This window comes from Centroberyx affinis, unplaced genomic scaffold (assembly GCF_046629955.1).
Source record: "Centroberyx affinis isolate AG114_WGS23_722 - 3 ecotype Tasmania unplaced genomic scaffold, CSIRO-AGI_Caff_v1 ptg005079l_1, whole genome shotgun sequence".
In the NCBI taxonomy this organism is placed as follows: Eukaryota; Metazoa; Chordata; class Actinopteri; order Beryciformes; family Berycidae; genus Centroberyx; species Centroberyx affinis.
In genome coordinates, this window is record NW_027282512.1 from 49,792 (window position 1) to 69,263 (window position 19,472).

General features: G+C 43.9%; 1 protein-coding gene across 1 annotated transcript; it reads left to right on the forward strand.

Annotated features, from left to right (window-relative positions):
- Positions 1-1,348: 1,348 nt before the first annotated feature.
- On the forward strand, positions 1,349-16,772 carry mypn (myopalladin). Its single transcript, XM_071545924.1, has 20 exons — positions 1,349-2,442; positions 5,695-5,870; positions 5,967-6,018; positions 6,147-6,516; positions 6,722-6,796; positions 6,898-7,039; positions 8,005-8,028; positions 8,473-8,589; positions 8,690-9,515; positions 10,350-11,545; positions 11,643-11,773; positions 12,619-12,696; positions 13,802-14,023; positions 14,119-14,268; positions 14,362-14,441; positions 15,252-15,378; positions 15,468-15,675; positions 15,828-15,993; positions 16,093-16,226; positions 16,333-16,772. Exons 1-20 carry the CDS (start codon positions 1,349-1,351, stop codon positions 16,509-16,511), a joined length of 5,547 nt encoding a protein of 1,848 aa, XP_071402025.1. The 3' UTR covers positions 16,512-16,772.
- Positions 16,773-19,472: the final 2,700 nt, after the last annotated feature.

A 19,472-nucleotide genomic window follows, 5' to 3' on the forward strand; every position in this document is an offset into this window, starting at 1 on the left:
GAAGGCTGGGCAGCTGCCTGTGTCCAAGATTTTCCCAGGTGGTGGCAACGGGAAGACCGGAATCTCCCTCTTTGAGCACAGGTGCACTCTGAGGATTTGCCAGTCCTACACGGGGCCAGCTGGGTTTTTTCCTGAAGGTAAAACACACCTCCCCCCCCATTTTACTTGTTGTTCATAGTGTCCTGTTGACTGCCATTTGGCATCAACCACATATGCTGTGTATAGCCTCAGAAAAGTCTCTGACATTGACCCACAGGCAAGCATGAGCCTCTAATTTAGGATGAAAGTGATGTTATGCTCCTGTTTAATTGAATTAACTGAACCTGCCTGGATGTGTAGTGCTGTGTTTAGCCGGGGCCTGTTCATCTGTGTGGGCTGTGACGCAGCGTTATCTCAGTGAGCGCACTGCTCATTTATGGTCCTTAATGATTTCTGTCTGTGTAATTGGATTTATGATTGTTGTGGTTATCAATATCATGTTAACAAGGCCACAGATGATGTGGGGGTCTGCTATTTTCTTGATTTTCTTCATGTAAACTGACCCCTTGCTATTATTAGATATGACTTGGTGGGCTTGGAGGCTGTTTGCAAAGGATTAATGTACACAACAGCTGCAGCTACAGGTCTGTTGGAAGGGCATCGCTGCCTCTCTTAATTGCGCTGATTTGAGTGTCAGTAGCATATGTGTACCCTATCTCATGTCTGTATTCAATAACTGCTCCGGCTAGTGTCAAAAAGTTGTGCAAAGACTGAGCTTGATGGAAGTATTCGTCTGAGACGGACAGGAAAGAGTAAAGCTTGAGATCCAGTGTCGGGGCATGAACCTGATATCCTGTTGAGGCTACCACAGAGTTGAAATTAGGCTAAAATGCAAAGCTATTTTTAACTTATATTTCCTGCTTTTAACTGCAGTCATCATCATTATTCAACGTTATACCTTTGTGTCAAAAGTAATATTTAACTTCTTTTAACTTTAATGTATGACATTATTGTGTGCTGTATACTGAGTGCATGTTGGTGTGTATTTATTTCTGAAATCAGTGTGGACATAGACTTGTAACTGACTGTGCATTACTGAGTCAACACCATGTTTAAGGCAATGTTTGATTAATCAGTAATGCAATATATACAGGGAAGAAAACACTGTTTTGGAAATAAACCCAAAAGATCTTTGCTTTTCATTTATTTTATTGGCCTCTGTGTTACGCTCATATGCTCAAATGACTGACATGTCTAATAAGTCTTTAAATGATTATGGAATTGAGGAATGATTAAAGAATGGGTATTTTCCTTTACAAATATTTGAATATAATTGAATGAATCAATTCTTTGTCATTATTTCCACAGCATGCAAGAGAACATTGACCAGCCACCATCGCTGTCTCAGCTGTTAAGAGAGAGCTACCTGGCAGAGGCCAGAGCCCAGCAGCGCCACAGTGAGATGAGCCGCTCCGACTCTTCCTCCTCGCGCCGCCTGGTCTACGGGCCTCTCAAAGGCAAGGCTGAGGACTCTGTGGGCCACGATGAGCCCCAATTACCCGACCTGTCGGCCTTCCTCAGCCAAGAGGAGCTGGATAAGAGTGTCAACCTGGCCCGCCAGGCCATCGGACACGAGCCCCGTGAGGAGAGGACAGAGGTCAAGGCCCCAGTCGCACCCTCAGCCACCCTCTCTGCGGCCCCCTCTGCACCCCCCTCTGCTTCCTCCGCCACCCCATCTGCTACTCCTTTTGCTTCCCCCTTTGCGGTCCCCTCCACCACGTCCTGCACCCAGTCGGCCCCTGAAATCAAAGAACTGCCACCAACACACACAACATTCTCAGCGGACAGAAAGACGCACAAAGCCTCCACGCAGCAGGACAACATGACAAAGAACAACAGACCCTCCAGTGAGGGTTTCAATGACTTCAACAAGTCAGGGAGGCACGCCCCGTACGGTGTAGAGACCCAGTCCAAAAAGGAGTTCCTCAACAAGGCAGCGGACTTCATCGAGGAGCTCTCCTCCCTCTTCAAGGCCAACAGCTCCAAAAGGGTACGGCCGAGAACATGCAAAGCACACAGGAGTAGGAGCCAGAACAAGAGCCAAAACGATGGGACAGTTTATCCCCTCGGCCCAGAAGAGAGGGAGCGACCCGTCCTGCCCATGGAGTCGGAGACGGAGCGGTCCAGCCCGGCTGTTGGCTACCAGCCGGAAGTGCAGCTGGACTCAGGGACCGGGCATGAGGAGTTTGAGGACTGCAGGATTACTGAGGAGCAGCAGTATGACCCTGCCTCCCAGGAGGTGGAGGAGGCTGAAAGCTCTGCTCTGACAGAGACTCCCTACCCAGCGGATCCTGTCTGCGAGCCTCCTAGTTTCATCCAGAAACTGAAAAGTAGGGAGGTCCCGGAGGGCAGCAAGGTCCAGTTGGACTGCATTGTAAGAGGACTCCCTGTGCCTGAAGTCCGGTAAGGCAAACCCAAACGGTCAACCTGACTGTTTTAACATTGGCAATTCCTTTTTGGCGTGTACAAAACATTGATGGGTCGATTTCCAGCCTGATTGTTGCTAAGCACTGTAGCTAGCTGGTTTTAGCTCAGCGCTCAGTCCATAGGAGTCTTTTCACTTCCAGTCTCTTTCAAAGTTATTCTAAATTTGTCTCATTGGAAATCTAACTCTTGAACAGGCTGGAAGTCCAGCGTGCTGCGAGATAGTGTGGTCAGTCATCATCCGACCGGAGGTTTTGTAGTGGATTGAAGGATCTGGCTCAATTTGGATTACCTGCTTGTTGAGGGAATATGATACAAGGACAAGGGATGAGGGTAAGCTGTCAGGACAGAGGATGGTATTGTGATTTTAATGTTGCTAATGTTCCCTGACAGAAAATATCCACTTCTGATTTTGGTCGAATCGAGTCTGTAGGGCTCAAGTCATACTCAATGATGACAAAGTGCTTTGAGAGGTGTAAGTTAAGATGAATGATGCGTTTTTTTTCCCCCTGAGAGATCAAGACAGAGGTGACAAGTGACGATAGCCAACAGCTGACACTGAATGGTGTGTGTGTGTGTGTGTGTGTGTGTGTGTGTTTTCATCAGTGTTAGAGGTTATGTCTGGAACATTTGATCATCACAGTATCTGTCTATGTCTCTATCATACATAACAAGAATACCAATAGGATCTTATCAGCGCTTAGGTTGCCATCCTCATCATTGACTATCTACAGTCAAAATGTGTGAAATTATAAGAATTTACAGCAGACGATGCATTCAGTTACCTTTGCATCTTAGTTTGGGATAAAGCAGAATGAATGACCCCTTTGAAACTTAATCAGACAAACCTTACCAACTAACTCTTGCGGTATATTATGAGCTGGCTTTGTAATGTATTTATTAAACCATGGCTGCACACCAAATTTCCCTTCCAGGACAATAATTGAACTGACGTTGTGGGGTGAGACTATAGGGGGCATGGACTTGTTGGTCCTACTGAACATTGTTGAGCCACGAACATATTCTTGTCCGGGGAGAATGTAGCTCTCGGCCATTTTTAGAATGGACTGGCACTGAGTGCTGTAGTTGCGTCTGATAATGGAACTGACTGAGCTGTTGACAGAAACATGAACATGCAGTAGAATTTGGTAAGACATTTTATACCGTCATTGCTGGGTGGATATTTTTTGATATGGCTTCTCAGTGTTCTCAGTCTCTCTGTACAACTCATGAGACTTGTGTCCTGTTTAGTTGGTTTGTACTTCAATAAGATGATGATGATGTTTCTTAACACTGTGTCCAAGCCTGGCTCTTTTCAATGTATTTTGTTAACGTATAGCACTTTTCATTCACTTTGGTGTGAAGTTTGTGATTATTTTTGCTGCCTATGTAGCCACTGTGTGCGACTATGACTTGAAGTAGACCAAATACGGTTGTCAGGTTAATATTTATTTATCGGTTTGCTGTGGTTTAGAGTCTCTGGCGCGTCAGGGAATAGCATTGTACGTATTCTAAGTCTATGTTTAGCATTGTGCGTATGTGATTGGGTCGACCAGCCAGAGCTCCCAGGCTCCACGGGGAATCTCCTCTCTGTTGCTGAACTCCGGAGGGAAAATAGCCCCGACAGGTGCAGTGAGCAGGGTCTTTGCCTCACGGACCAGCCAGCTCCTCTACTACTCATGCTTTCAAATTAGACCCTTACTCATTAGAAATGACATACTCGCCACAGACAGAACACAGACAGGACATTCCAGTAACGTCGCCTATATTGCATCCATGTATCGGGCACATATCTTCAGCGTGGCTTAGTGGTTTCATTGGAAGTTAAGACACCAGATGAAATCTTTTAACACCAGGGCTTGAGTAAATTCCTCTTCAGAGAACAGCCTAGTTGACACATGAGAGAAGTGGCCTGAATAGATGTATGTTTTTTTTTTGTTCTTTTAGGTTTGTTTTTGGTGTAACTTGCTGTTCTAAACACTATTGAGACACCATAGTCTACAGTACTGCATGTTATATCAATAAGGGGAAGCTGTCTACAAGTTCATTTGGAAACTTGATGATCCGTGAGCTTGGTGAAAGCACTGGATGACATTTATGGATGTATGGTGAACTCTGGCCAGAGAGTTGCACATCAACTCATTCCTGCTTGTTTATTGGGTGTATTTAATAAAGCATCGTGGCCTCATCCATTCAAAATAGACTTCATTTACTTAGACATAGAGGCTGCTGCACGTCACTAGTCAGATCAGGGACAGTCGGACGGTTACTATTATGGCTTTATAACAAATAAATAGTTTTTGTAGTCAAAGCAACATCTCCCATACACTAGATGTAAATATTCCTGTGTCTCTGGATTATTCACGAGTGAGAGAAATGGCAGGTAAAGAAATGAGCCAGCTAGATTTTTTTCCCCCATTATTTATCATCTATTTTTATATTATCTATTATCTGTCTTTTTTTTTATCATTAATAGACATAGTCATATACACTATAGAGTAGAATGCTAGAGACATTGTGTGATATACAGTATGGCACAGTAGGTCGTGGGCTGAAATCAAACCTGTAATGTTGCAGTCGTATATCATCTTTTAGCCTAAACACAGATTTGACAATGAAGTGCATACACTTGCCATAAATTTTCACAGAGAATGGCTGGACTCTGGATCCAGTCTGTTGTGTTCCTCATCTTCATAACATCAACACTGCATGGCAACGACCCATAAACTAGGTTAGTATGGCTTCTTGTTTTACAGGGAAAGGGATAGGTCTTGCTCATCAAAATTTTTAACTCTTGGCCTACATATAGCTCCACTGAATGGCATGGTGCCAGGAGCACCATTAGGAAACTGCAAATGTACCCAGCTTCATAGTGACAGTGTCATAAGGTTACTAAACTGGTACTGAATTTTGGTTCCCATTGATTTGATGCATCAGAAGCTCTACAAAAGCTCAATGAATGAATTAGCATAATTCTCTTTTACTAATTTCTCTGCATTTTATTCAGAAAATCAATTAAACCTTGTCTGATTCTATTTAGGAAAGCCAATGGCATGTACAAATGTAACACAAAAAAGATTTACACCACATAATGAAATGTGCTTTTATAAAACACTGGGAATTATTGGTGGGAAAAAAAACATTTTAGAACAAGAATCAAAATTGAAGCAGTGGAGCTGGTAAATTGCCCTGAACAGTACTGAGCAGTTTGCAATGTGTGGTTAATTCCAGGTGGTTTTGTGAGGGGAAGGAGTTGGAGAACAGTCCTGACATTCAGATCATCACCAACGGTGAGCTGCACTCTCTGATCATCGCCGAGGCGTTCGAGGAAGATACGGGACGCTACTCCTGCTTTGCATCCAATTTCTATGGCACAGACTCCACGTCTGCTGAGATCTACATTGAAGGTGATTCCTATACTTTATACCATGAAGCCTTTTTACAAGGTCATGTAATCACTTGTTAGTGCTGGACTGTGTATGCTTATTTGCTCTGTCTTACAGGTGCCTCCTCTTCGGACTCTGAGGCAGAACAGCACTTTGAACATGTAGCCCAGTGAGTTCCTGGAATATTGTCATTATCGACACCCATTTCCAAAAGTTTAATTGCATTGCATTTAAGTATTTGAAATGTTCTAATTGTAATGCTAAGTGAGACTCCCTGTCTTTCTGTGATTTTCAAAGGCTGCAGAGGAAACCAACGACGCCAACCCCATCTTTACCTCCAGCAACCAACCCAGGAGTCTCTGTAGAAGTGGAAGACTCCCTGTCACCCCAACCTGCAGCAGCCACTGAGGAACCAGAACCAGAGCTTTCCTCTCAGCCACCTAACCAAGCAGCTCCGGCACCTCCTCCGCCTGTCCAGACATCAGCCACTGTGCTTCCAGCCCCAGAGCTCTCTGCTGAAGCACCTGTGGTATCTACACCGCACCCTGCTCCGGAGGAGATAACACCGTTACCTGTCCAGGTGTTTCCTACTTTGCCAGGAGATACAGAACTTACACAAGCCCAGGAGGTGTCAACACCTGTCCCTGTCACACCCGAACCACAACCAGTACAGACAGCTACGTCACTGCCATTGAACTCAGTGGTTTCCTCTGCACTCTCTGTCCAGGTGGCTCCAACACAAACAGCCCAACCTGAGGTAAAATAGCTGAAAGATATCCTTCCACTACACTTTTTTTGTTTTTGACAATACATTTTTTGTACAATTACGTTGTACTTTTGTTCAACAAGTTCCCTGTGTTTGTCTTCTTCAGAGTCAAACCTCCAATCACAGCTATCTTCAAGGGTTGGACGGGCGACCTATCATGGCTGCCCCTGTATTCACAAAGGTACACCCTCTCTATGCTACAATAAATAGGTTCATTTGAACTGTGTATTTGAGTATTAACTGGTTTATTGATTTAACATGCAACCTATTTTGTCCCACCAGAGCCTGCAGGACCTCCTAGCGTTGGAAGGCCAGCTGGTGGTGCTAGAGTGCCGTGTGAAAGGGGCGCCCTCGCCTAAAGTGGACTGGTACAGAGAGGGAACTCTCATAGACGACTCGCCTGATTTCAGGATCCTACAGAAGAGTAGGTTCTGCAACTGGCCTACAGTGTGCTGGAGTGAATATGCCGTTAATGACACAGTCATAATGGAAATACAAATTCGATTTATGTATAATATATTGGAAAGCAAGAAAAGGCTATACTATGTGCCTTTGCTTCTGTTGGAAAAGATACAAAGTTAAATTAATGTTGCAGCCACATTTTTACATGCCATGTTGTGTCAAAAAAATATGAATTTGTGTAAAGCAAACTCTCAAAATGTTCATTTCAAATAAAAAATAAAAATGGAAGTTCCACCTCAAACTTTATGCTATTGCAGTGAATAAGGAGCAAGAAGTTCAGTATTTTAAAAAGAAATGGTATTGAAGCAGATTTTAGCAGTTGAGTTGCCCATTACTTCAATTAAATTCAATTACATTTAATTCAAGTTTGCAGACAGGTTTTACAGTAAAACACACATAAAAAAACAAAACAAAAAAATTATATTGATATAATATATTTACCATGTATAAATCTCTGAAGTTTAAATAGTGCGATAAAAGTGGTATCATCATATAAAACAAAATGGTTAAGCATATCAAACATTTTTAGATAAGCATTACTCTCTAAGTATTTAAGTTGGTTTAAAACAAATTTTAACTCCTCTTATTTAGAGTCCAATGTATGGGCAGAAATATGTGTCACTAGAAACTGAAATTGAATTATTTATATTTGAATTTGAATTGCTCAACTTCTGCCCATACCAATGACACTGAAGTTTTAACCATTAAATTATTGTTTTTGTCAATAGGGGTACACAGGAAATTAAGAAACTATGAGACAAATTCTTGCTGAAAAACACACTATAACTCAATGATTGTGTAATATTCAATACTCATTCTCAGCCAGTTTTAAACTACTGAATTGCTAATCATTATCGATTTACACCTCCAGTTATTACAGTTAAATCTGCTTCATCACAATTTTGACCCTATTTTTTTTCTTTCCAGAGCCCAGATCCCCAGCTGAATCAGGTAGATATTCTATTAACTCTTCGCAGTCTGTCAAAAACATAAGGGTTAACCCTCCTAAAGCAGCTGCCCTGCTGCATACGATGGAGCAGTGTGTACATATTACTGATGAAGTGTTTATAGTCCCTGGTTGAGGCTTCTGCTCTTCTTCTGAACATAAGCCAGAGCTGCTTTTCCCTGACTCTGGACCATATAAGGTAGTCTCTCATCCTGTGACGAACTACCATGGCCACAGATCATTTCAACCTGCCTTAGCTTCAGATCGACACCCACCCCCCAGTGATAGGAACGAACTTCACTGCTGCAGTCTTGAGCCTTTGAACTGAAAAACAAGTCCTTAACTTTCCCTCCTTGTATTGAGATTCCTCTCTTAAAAGATAATATGATGCAGTTATATCAAACCAACTTTATCAAGTGATGATCACCTTCTTTTACATTTGTCTCTAGAGGAAATATGCACTTTGGTCATTGCTGAGGTCTTCCCTGAGGATTCTGGGATGTTTACTTGTACAGCAAGCAACAAGTATGGAACTGTGTCCAGTATCGCTGCACTAAGGGTCAAAGGTAACATTTCTGTTACATTACAAAAAGAAAGATGAACAGTTAACACATTCATGGCTGTACAGTACATTTAAATTATGTCCATCTCTCTGATTCGTGTTAGGCAGTGGCAACAACGGCAACCATGTGAAGCCACTAAGCAGTTTAAGGCTGGAGCCCAGCCAAATCCAAGAACCTTCCCTGTCAGATCTTGCAGCTCCCACTGTAAAGCCTCAACCAGAGGTTACTGTGACCAACAGCATCAAGCCCCACTCCAGCACCATTCGCCTAGACCCGCTCATCTCTAGCACCTTACGCCTGGACCCCTTGAATACCAGCACCCTCCGTTTGGATCCCCACAGCTCCAGCATGCTGCGTCTAGACCCCATCAGCACCAGTCTACCCAGCCTGGATCCCTTGAGCCTAAGCAGCAGCCCCCACCTGGGCTTTCGCAGCACCAGCACCCCCCGTCTAGACCCTCTCTACTTGACTACCCACCACCAGGACCTGCCTGGATCCAGCGGAGGACGCCCAGAACCACAGAGCAGCGGAGAGGTGCAATCATATCTAAAACCCTTCTCTGGTTCATCTGTGACTGAGCCTCTGAACTCCTGCCTCAAGACGGAGCAGGAAGTGTCCAGACCTTTGCCGACGTTGCCTGAACTTGCCACTGCCGCAAGCACTAAAGTTAAGGGGGCCCCAAACCACCAGAATGAGACCCCTACTGTGGTACCCCTCCCTGATCCCCCCGCTAACTCCTGCCTAAAGTCAGGGGTCCTGGTGAACCACAAAGACCCCCGCTCCAGCTCCAGAGTCGGCCTCCGCGTGCACTTCAAACTGCCCGAGGATGAGGAGGATGAACAAAGTGATGCATCCAGTCAGTCTTATGAAGATGCAAATCAGGAATTAGCCAGTAAAGAACCACCACCAGTACTGGCTAAACCCAAACTGTGAGTATAGCAAATAGAATTTATGTACAAACCAAATGTTGGTCATTAGAGAAGTGCAGATGTAGAGTCTCAGTAATTCTACAACTATGGTCACAGTCTGAAACTAACACAAGACTGGCACAAGAATTGTCTACAGCATTAATGTATGAGAAAAAAAATGGGCCCTAAATCTAAATCTTCTCATTTTGCCCTTATCAATTTGATGGGCTGTATTTAGAGAAGCAGAGGAGGTGGGAGGGTCCTCCTCATAAGGCTTGACTAGCTGCTGTAATCATGTTCGCATTTCACAAATGAAGGCATCTGGACTTAAACATGTGGACCTTCCAGCTTTCCAAAACAAAGGATGGCATTTTCTATTTGTAAGTTCACTTCTATGCCTTTGTGCTAAATCTTTGTTCATATTTCAGATATACTGTAAGTGAAATCTTGTTTGATGATGTGTTGTTTAATGATAAGTTGTTTATACGGCATCATATGGTATAAAACACAAGTATAAAGATGACAAGTTGTCCTCTACCTCTTAGCATGATTGAATTTATAGGAAACAGATGAAAAACATAAGGCAAACATAAGAGAACATCCCATGTAGAGTTTAAGCTGAAAGTGCACTGAGCTTGCACAGTGTTTTGTTTAGAAGCTACTTGTTGGTAGCCCATAAAAGGGCAGACTGTTCTTCATTCTGACTTCGGCTCATTCCTTCTGGGTTAGGGTTAGCACGGACTTGCTGTAATTTATGTGCAGACTGCATGGAGACCTTTGAAAATGCGCCATGCATAATTTTTTGGTAGTTAATCCTTGGGTTTTTTTATTTCTTTGTTTCTTACTGATTATCAGGGACCCAGCCCAGCTCCAGCTGCTACACAATCAAGTTCTCATGGAGCAGCAGCAGGAGACTGAACCCCAGACCCAAATTCCGATTCAGACCCAAAGCCATTTCCAACCCCAGCCCCAAATTCAGCCCCAGTCCCAAATACAGCCCCAGATCCAGCAGCAGCACCAGTCCCAGATCCAGCCCCAGTCCCAGATCCAGTCCCAGATCCAGACCTCCCCTGAGGTTCTGGTCTGGTCACCCAGAATGCACCGTGAACCCCAGCCTCCGCCTTTCCAGCCCTACCCTAACACCGCGATGCCCCAGCAGACCCCCAACCCTGTGCCTCCACTGACCACTGCCCCCCCTGCACCCTTACTGAGCTCGGCTCCAGCACCCATACTAAATACGACCTCCTCACCTCAACTGAGCACTTCCTCTGCTCCTCCTTTGAGCTCCCTCCCGTCTACACCTTGGTTCAAGTCGGTCCCACCGGTGACCTCCCCTCCACCCGTCCCACAGCTGAACACCGCTCCTGCCTCCCGTCTCAGCATGGCGCCTGTAACCCAGATGAACACCATCCATGCTTCCCACCTAAACCTGTCCCCTGCAGCTCTGGCTAGAACCATGCCCTCACCCCAGTTTACCTCTCCTCCCGCACCTCAATTTAGCAAGCTCCCCACCAACTCCTCCCTCAGCACCACCCCAGATTTACAGCAGATTATGTCTCCCGCTCCCCTGCTGAGAACCACGCACGCCTCCCTCATGAACCTGGCCGCCACCTCCCAGAGCTTCAACTACGCCAGGCCCAAGGAGTTCATAGCCGCCCAGACCCTCTCGCCGGTCAGGAGTCCTTCCCCGACAGAGTCCCCGGTCCCGCTGCTCCACGAGCTGGCTGCTGAGCTCAACTCCTCCGCAGCCAGCTCCCCTACTCTCCCCCCATTTTCCCCGCCACCCAGGATCTTCCCCACTCGGGTGCTCAAGTCTCCCACCAGCCCTCCGTCCATCGTGTCCTCCCCGACCCTGGTGTCAGCTCCATTCCTGAACTCGGTGTTTGCCGTACGAGCCCAGTCGCCTCCCCAGGCCTCCTCTCCCACCTCCAGCAGCTCCACCCCCAGCCCCATTCAAAACCCAGTGGCGTTCCTCAGCTCCGTCCTGCCGTCCCTGCCCACCACACAACCCACCAACTCCATGGGCCTGCCCAAGGGCGCTCCAAGCGGGTAAGTCCTTTCTGGAGGTTTACAGTGCATAGGGTAGGTGAACAGTCACGCTCTCATGGTCTTTCTTTTCCCGCTGTTGGTTCAGGCCACCTCACGGCATCCTGAAGAAGTTACCCAAGTCACGTCTGTCATCAGCTGAAGACATTCGTGAGAGCAAAGAAAATCTCCTCCATGACATTGAGAAAAAGCTTCGGTTTAAGGATGATACTACACACTATGGACATCAACAGGTACTAGCTAGTCTCCAACTCTGCAGTTCTGATTGATTTCTCCTTTTTTACTGGCTCAGCAGCAGTGATGTAGTGGTGAACAAAGAGGTGGGCAAACTATGACCTCCACTCAGTGGTCATCATAAAGCAAGCAACCACCAACATAAGCAAAAATATTTTCAGAAAAACAATGTATGATTTTTTTTTTTTAACCTATAATGTACATGTTCGGTACTACTTACTATGAAGTAGCCTATTCTCTAAATTTCACATCATAAAAATGTATCTCAGCCTAAAAAGGTGAGTAAGTTGGGTTTAGCCTCCACCACATCCCTGCTCAGTAGATATTAGAATAACGTCTGAATATGCAACTAAATGAATGATCAGTTTGTTGATGTCAGTAAGTGGACCTCAAATTTTCAACTAACCAATCCAGTTTTTAGTATAAAAAAGCACAAGTTAAGCAGTAACCAGTGACTGCGCTGCATTCTCGCTTGCCTCCAGCTTTCTACACATGTATTTGGTTTGCGGTAAATGTCCCTCAACAGATATTAAAGGAATCGTCAAGTTGTGGCAAAGTCACACAGATTATTATCCAAGACTCAGAGACAATGAGGAGCTCTCTTCATCTAAGAGTGAGATTAACAGAGCATCAGCCATCATTCCTTTTCCAAATCATTCATTTACAATATTCATTCATCATCGTGTGTGTCCATGTAATAACATTCTTCATGAATCACACATTATTGCTGATCTGTGGTAATGTGTGAGTCCGCTTGCGTGTTTGTTCATCCATCTAGTATTTGTGTGTGTGTGTGTGTGTGTGTCCATGTTGGTGTTCATCATCCATCCCTATCCTCTCATAGAAGCTGAATAATGAGGGGAAAACAGCGAGCAGACCCCTTGGACCAAACATTCCTGCTACTGTCTTTAACTATGATGAGGTACAAGGATCTTCCTTCCCAAGCATTGCTTTGCTCGAGGCTGTATGGGTTATAACGTTCCAGGCCCATATTTAGTACTTTGGATACTCTTATATACTTATCTAATTACCATGGTTAATTAATATCTCTAATCAAGCATTCAAGCTTCTGTAAACTAATATATCACATGCATGAATAATCTGAAAACATACTGCGGAGTCAAAGTTGGTTAATTAAGTTCTGCTTATGAAATGTAATGACTGATAACATGAGGTATTGTTTGTTGAATTCCAGCTAATCCTCCAGAGTATACAATTAACTGATTTCACATTTCCCCTACTGAAGCTTGCAGCCCCTTTTCCTTGGTTTAATTTCATTGTTAGAGAGTTTCTCAACAAGCCAGTATGACAGTGTGCTCATTTGATAGACTTTTCTGATAAAACTCATCTCATCAAGCACCATATTGTCCTTACATTTCACACTTTTATAGTCTCCAGCTATTTTTGTCTTTCTGCTAGCCAGTAATTAATGTTCTTCGGAAAACAAGCTCCCAACAGTCCACTGGCGTTCGCAGGTTCTTATTATGAATCAGTTAAAAATAGATAGGATAGAAACTAGTAATTAAATGGTTGGAAATGAAATGTTTGTGAGTTAAGCTCTACAGCTAAGATCAACCTCCTCTCTGTTCTCTGTTTTACCCTCAGCCTTTGTTGTATTTTCTTTGTTAGGATGAGCCAAATTTATACCAACTGGGAGTGATACTGTCAGCCGAATGCCACTGCATGATCATTACCATCCAGTGGTTTAAAGACACAATCTGTACCTTTGATTTCAAGATATAAGTTATAGATTGTTGCTTTAAAAGAATACCACTGTTGGTAAATGGTAAATGGATGTACATGTCCTCAAGACTGTTTCAGATTATTGCAGAACACACCCAGAGCGTTACTTATCTCAGTATGATAAGCTTCCATGTACGATGTATGCATGTTATGATAGCCACGCACCCATTCTTCTTTATCAGATTTTTAGGGAGGATTGCTGTAGGCACAAAGACAGATGGTGCACCTCGTAATGTGAAGCTGAGCCTGGCGATTACTTTTATATAGTGCTCTTCCTTTTTTAGGAATACAGAGTCTCCAACTTTGAGCAGAGGCTGATGAGTGAGATTGAATTCCGTCTGGAGCGCACGCCAGTGGAGGAGTCAGATGATGAGGTGCAGCATGATGAAATTCCCACGGGAAAATGCATCGCACCCATATTTGACAAGAGGCTGAAGAACTTCAGAGCCATGGAGGGCGTGCCTGTCACATTCTCATGTAAAGTAGTAGGAATCCCTATTCCAAAGGTGAGAGGGCAACGTCTTGCCGGGTCTGTATACATGACAGAATGTTTCACATTCATCATTCGCATTTTATTATTCATGCCTGTGTCTCTCCTCAGGTTTACTGGTTCAAAGATGGCAAGCAGATCTTGAGGAAGAACGACCATTACAAGAAGATAAGAGAGGGGGATGGGACCTGCGCCTTACACATCGAGTCCTCTACCAATGACGACGATGGCAACTACACCATCATGGCAGCTAATCCCCAGGTAATACTTCACACTCCTCTTCCTACTCAGTTGTCAACGCCTCCTCCCCAGTCGCTAAATCTGATTTGCTGTTTGCTATTCGATTCCTGCCAGGGACGAATCAGCTGCTCGGGTCATTTGGTAGTCCAAACGGGTCCTCCCCGAAACCGGCTGACACCTATTCACTCTCAGAGGTGAGCAGGACTGAGTGTGCAGTGTGATCTGCAGAGGTAAGAAGAATCCCTGTCCAGCTGGGGATCCAGCATGTATGCAGCTCTAGGCGCAGGATAATTGCAGGTTGAATCTAGATTATTATTTCCCTACATTATCTACACACTGCTGATCTATCTACACACTATCTTTTTCCAACTACATTGTCAGCTAGGCTGAGACAGATATAGGAGTTTGCCAATATATTGGGCCAATATTGGTTGTTATTAAGAATCGTTCAGTGAATGTCGTCAAACTCTGATAGGATGCACAATATGATTCTACATAAGTATTCATGCATGTTTTCTTTTTATTATTATTGTTATAATCTTGGGTTTCAATGTAGTGTGTTAGTGTCCCATGGTTAAAATGCTGTTTCTCCACCCTGACAAGAATACAATTCTGGAAGAAACACTGAATGATTGTAGAATATCAGCAGAAAGTAGCAGCTATGACAGTTTCAATCCAAACATATCGCCATCAGTATTGGCCTGTAAAAACTCATATCAGACATACCCTTGTTTCAGCCACCCACTATCATCAGTGCTCTAATACAGCTCAATTTTGGTCCAGCTAGTTTTTGGCAGTGTGCAGAATATGCCTTTGACTTTCTTCTTCACTTGCAATTCTCTTCTGTGAATCACCAGTACAACTGAATTATTATATATTTTTGTACCTAGAGTATATCCACAATGAAAAGCTAACATGCACCAAAGACGGAGACAGATATGTGTGAACTTCAAGATGAGTGTTTGTCTCTTGTAACATGCTCTGCTCACCTTCCGTGTGTACAGGGTGCGAGCCCGCATACAGGAAGTGGAGAGCGAGCAAACCCAGGAGCGCTTCTTTCGACCTCACTTCCTCCAGGCTCCAGGGGACATGCTCGCTCATGAGGGAAGACTGTGCAGACTAGACTGTAAGGTAGGCAGCAGGACAGTGGTTCTGATGAAACATGAACTCTGGGGTATTGTGGGGTTAGTGCTGTTTATATCAGCCTTTCTGTTTTCCAGGTGAGTGGCCTACCTAACCCAGAGTTGATGTGGCTGGTCAATGGGAGGCCAATCTATCCAGACGTGTACCACAAGATGTTGGTGCGGGAGAACGGCGTCCATTCCCTGGTCATTGACCCTCTGACACAGAATGACGCTGGCACCTATACCTGCATTGCAAGCAACAAAGCAGGGCAGAGCTCCTTCTGTCTAGAACTGAAAGTTGTGGGTAAGTACTGGATCATATTTTCGTATAACTACAGTTATCCATGAATCTTTTGCTTTTAGATGATTAGTCACACACAATTCAGTTTAACAGCATAGCGGTGATGTCCTGTGCTGTTTTGGGAGGTCGAGTAATGTAAGTCTTGTCCACTTTAGAGAAAGAGATGAAGCAGCCTCCCCAGTTTCTGGAGAAGCTGCAGAACACAGGTATCCCCGAGGGAACCCCTGTCCGGCTGGAGTGTCGGGTGGTGGGCATGCCCCCGCCACTCATCTTCTGGAAGAAAGACAATGACACCATTCCTAAAACTAAGGACAGAATCAGGTTAGTAGTCTTCCTCTGCTGTATGAGCAAACGCACATTGCAGACCTCGAAACTTGTAAGTCATGTTGGAATTAAATTTCTATTGTCTATTGATTTCAGCATGCACCAGGATGCCACTGGATATGTGTGTCTCCTTATCCAGCCCACCAAGAAAGAGGATGCCGGCTGGTACACCGTGTCGGCTAAAAACGAGGCCGGAATTATATCGTGCACTTGCAGGCTAGACATCTATGGTACAAATCCTGCCATCTCTTGTCGCTATCAGCTTGATTAGACGCTATGCAAAATGTGCATCATTACGCTCTGCATAGTAATCGTAGCTGTCCACTTCATCTACAGCGCAGTGGCATCAGAGCATCCCTACGCCCATGAAGAAGGCCCCGCGTACGGGCAGCCGCTACGCAGCGCTGACGGGGCAGGGGCTGGACATCAAGTCCGCTTTCCCCACGTCAGAGAACAGCCCCATCCTCTTCTCCAGCTCCCCTCCCGAGGCCACGCTGGAGAGCGAGGAGCTGTGAGCGCCTCCATGCTCTCCTCTAACAGCGGCAGCACGGGGGGGGGGGCCTCTCCACAGTGGAGGCCTCCCGGCACGTTCTCTCGCCTGCCTGGGGTTTGATCTACTAGTGAGGCTAGGAGAAGGAAGACCACCAGGGATTATCATCTGAGCAGATTGTCATGTGATTTGTGTGATGCATTTGAAGTGATACAGTCAAAATAGAACGGCAGAGAGTTATTGTCTCACCTACTAGATGGCAAAGCTATCGGAAGTGATGGCGGGTTAGTCACCATTCCTATTCACTTGTGTCATTTGAAGAGTGTTGTTCACATGCAAGAAATTGACAGATTTGCAAAGTCTTAGTTCATGAGCCACCAGTGGAGCTGAATATTAGCTGATAGGTTTGAATGATTCATAGTTTTTTTTTTGCTACATCACATTTAGCTACGAGGTTGTTGCTGAATGTTGATGAAATATTTAATTTCATGTTTCATTTACTTCAACATCTGTTCTTAATCCTTAGTTATACTCTCAAAGTGGTACTTGTACCATTTACTTTTATTGCAAAGCACATATACAGTACCTGTGCTGGTAACGATAGTTTCTTTTAAAGTTTATATGAAAGGATTTATAAGTTATTGTTTATTAATAATCAAAAAAATTATTAAGTAGATTGATGGATGTTTGATTTTTGCCATTTAGATCAGTTTGTTTAAATGGTTCCATCAAGGTGGGATTTCTCTTATGTTTAACTGAACAATTATTTCTTGAGAAGTCCAGCATTTGTAAATGTTTCACATTTTTGCACCATGTTTTTCTTGCGCATGCATGCCAGTGGCTGATGAAGATGCAATATTGTATAACTAAACAAAGGCGCTGTGTCTGCTTTGTCATATAAATGGATAACTGCTATCAATAATGCAGGATGTAATATCCATTGAGTGAGTCGGAATCGACTAAAAACTTTACTCTTGAGTTTTAATTTTGTGATAAGACAGGCTATTGGTTTAGCAGAGACATTGGACGCTTTAGCAAATCACACCAGCAGCTGAAATATATACTACAGAGGTTATTATAGAACTTTGATACATATATTATGATAAATCCAAGTCAGCATAAAAAAATACCGAACAAAAGATTGTACGTTTTAAAGCACATATTCAACTGATGTAAAGTTGCACAATGTAAAATAGTTTTTTTTTTTCTCAGAATAAAGTTATATTTATTCAAACACAAGTGTTCCATTTGTTTTTCTGGACCAGGTAGTTACAAATATCTGCATGCTGATTGGACAGCGCCTGCAGTCTTTCGGTGGCTCCATTTTCACTGCCCTGTTGCAACTGTGGTGAAGCTGATCTTCTGCTTAACATGAAAACACTTCATATGTTGAACTGGCATCCCTCTGTTTCAGAATATTATCCCTTTTAATGAAAGGAATCAGGTAGTGTAATCTGCTACCTCTGGCAATAGGTTAAAAATATAAATGTTTCTGCAGTCATTACTGTGAGCTGGTTTTGACCTCGCTGTAATAAGAGCCATATCAGGTTAGACTGGTACCAAATGCAGTACAAATGGCAAAGCTCAGGAGCCAATTAAGCATTGCTAATCAGTCCAATTAGAGGGGAAGAGAGTTCAAATAGGCATGAAATTACATTCACCTTATGTGACCTAATTACACTCCCAGCCTCATCTGACCAGCTGCCAGGCCTACTTGCTAGCTGACTGCTAGATCTATGTGTTGCCAAGTAATAAGTATCATTAGGCTCTGGAGAGAACCCTTTTGGGAGAGAATAATTAAAAATCCAGTGTTTGGGAAAATAAAGTGTCAATGTAAGCTTTAATTACACCCTTAGACCTCTGCTATTTCCACTGGATGTTGCTATGAGGTATTGACTGGCATTGGACAGTCTGATTTAGTAACCATCAAAATTCCTTTTTTAATTTTAACTTGATCCACACTTAATAGCCCAGTGTGTGTATATGATCTTGAAACTCTTACTGCAATATTGAAGAGTCAATTTTGTGTTTCTGTAGATCTACAAAACCAGTAGTATGAGCACAGATGATAATCATTTGAAAATAATCCTGTGATGATAATGAGATTTATCAAGTCAAACTGAACATACAGTGGGAATCCTTTTTTACACTTTCTCCTAGGCTGAAACATACGCTGCGTGCCCTAATCTCCGTTTCCCCATAAGGAGATCTCCATGTATCTGGACTTATTATGATATTTGACACCATCGGAGCAGACGGGTCACTCCTCTGTTGTGACATATGGCTTTTGACGGAGGGTACGGCTTCGCCATCGGTGCTCAGACAAGCCAATCATGTGAGGGGCTGGAAAAACAAGGCTGGAAGACACGGTAGGGCCGGGCAACGTCTGAGACGAGGCCCTCAGACAAGACAAGCAGCAGCTGGCGAACTACATCAATCTGTAATCAATGAACCAACTGGTAGATGGGATTATATGCCTAATTGCACAGCTAACCAGTCCATCCCAAAATGACCAGACAGCATCAGCTTGTGTCCATGACCCAATAGCAGGGACAGGCATTATTCTAGGCCTCCGATGGTGATTAATCATTCATAACCTGCCTCTACACCCCAAGCTTTGGGTTTGTCAGTTCACAGTGACACGAGTTACACTTTCTTACTGAAATTTCATATAATAAATCACACCACAAAATACAGCAAAGGGTGGAAAACGAGATAGAGTTCACATTCAGTTACTGAAATAGTATTCTATGCAGGTTTTACACAGATTAACATACAATTTCATGGGATTAGAAAGTGTAACAGACATTTGGAGTATATTTGATAGACTATACATTCAATGTGTATGTATGTGTATGTACAGTATGTATGCATGTACTGCGTGTGTGTGTGTGAGTGTTGGTAATTCATCCTCTTGAATTACTAAATTCAGTGCTAGCAGATGGAAAGGACAGACAGACAAATTATTCTGTCTGTCCCATTTCCT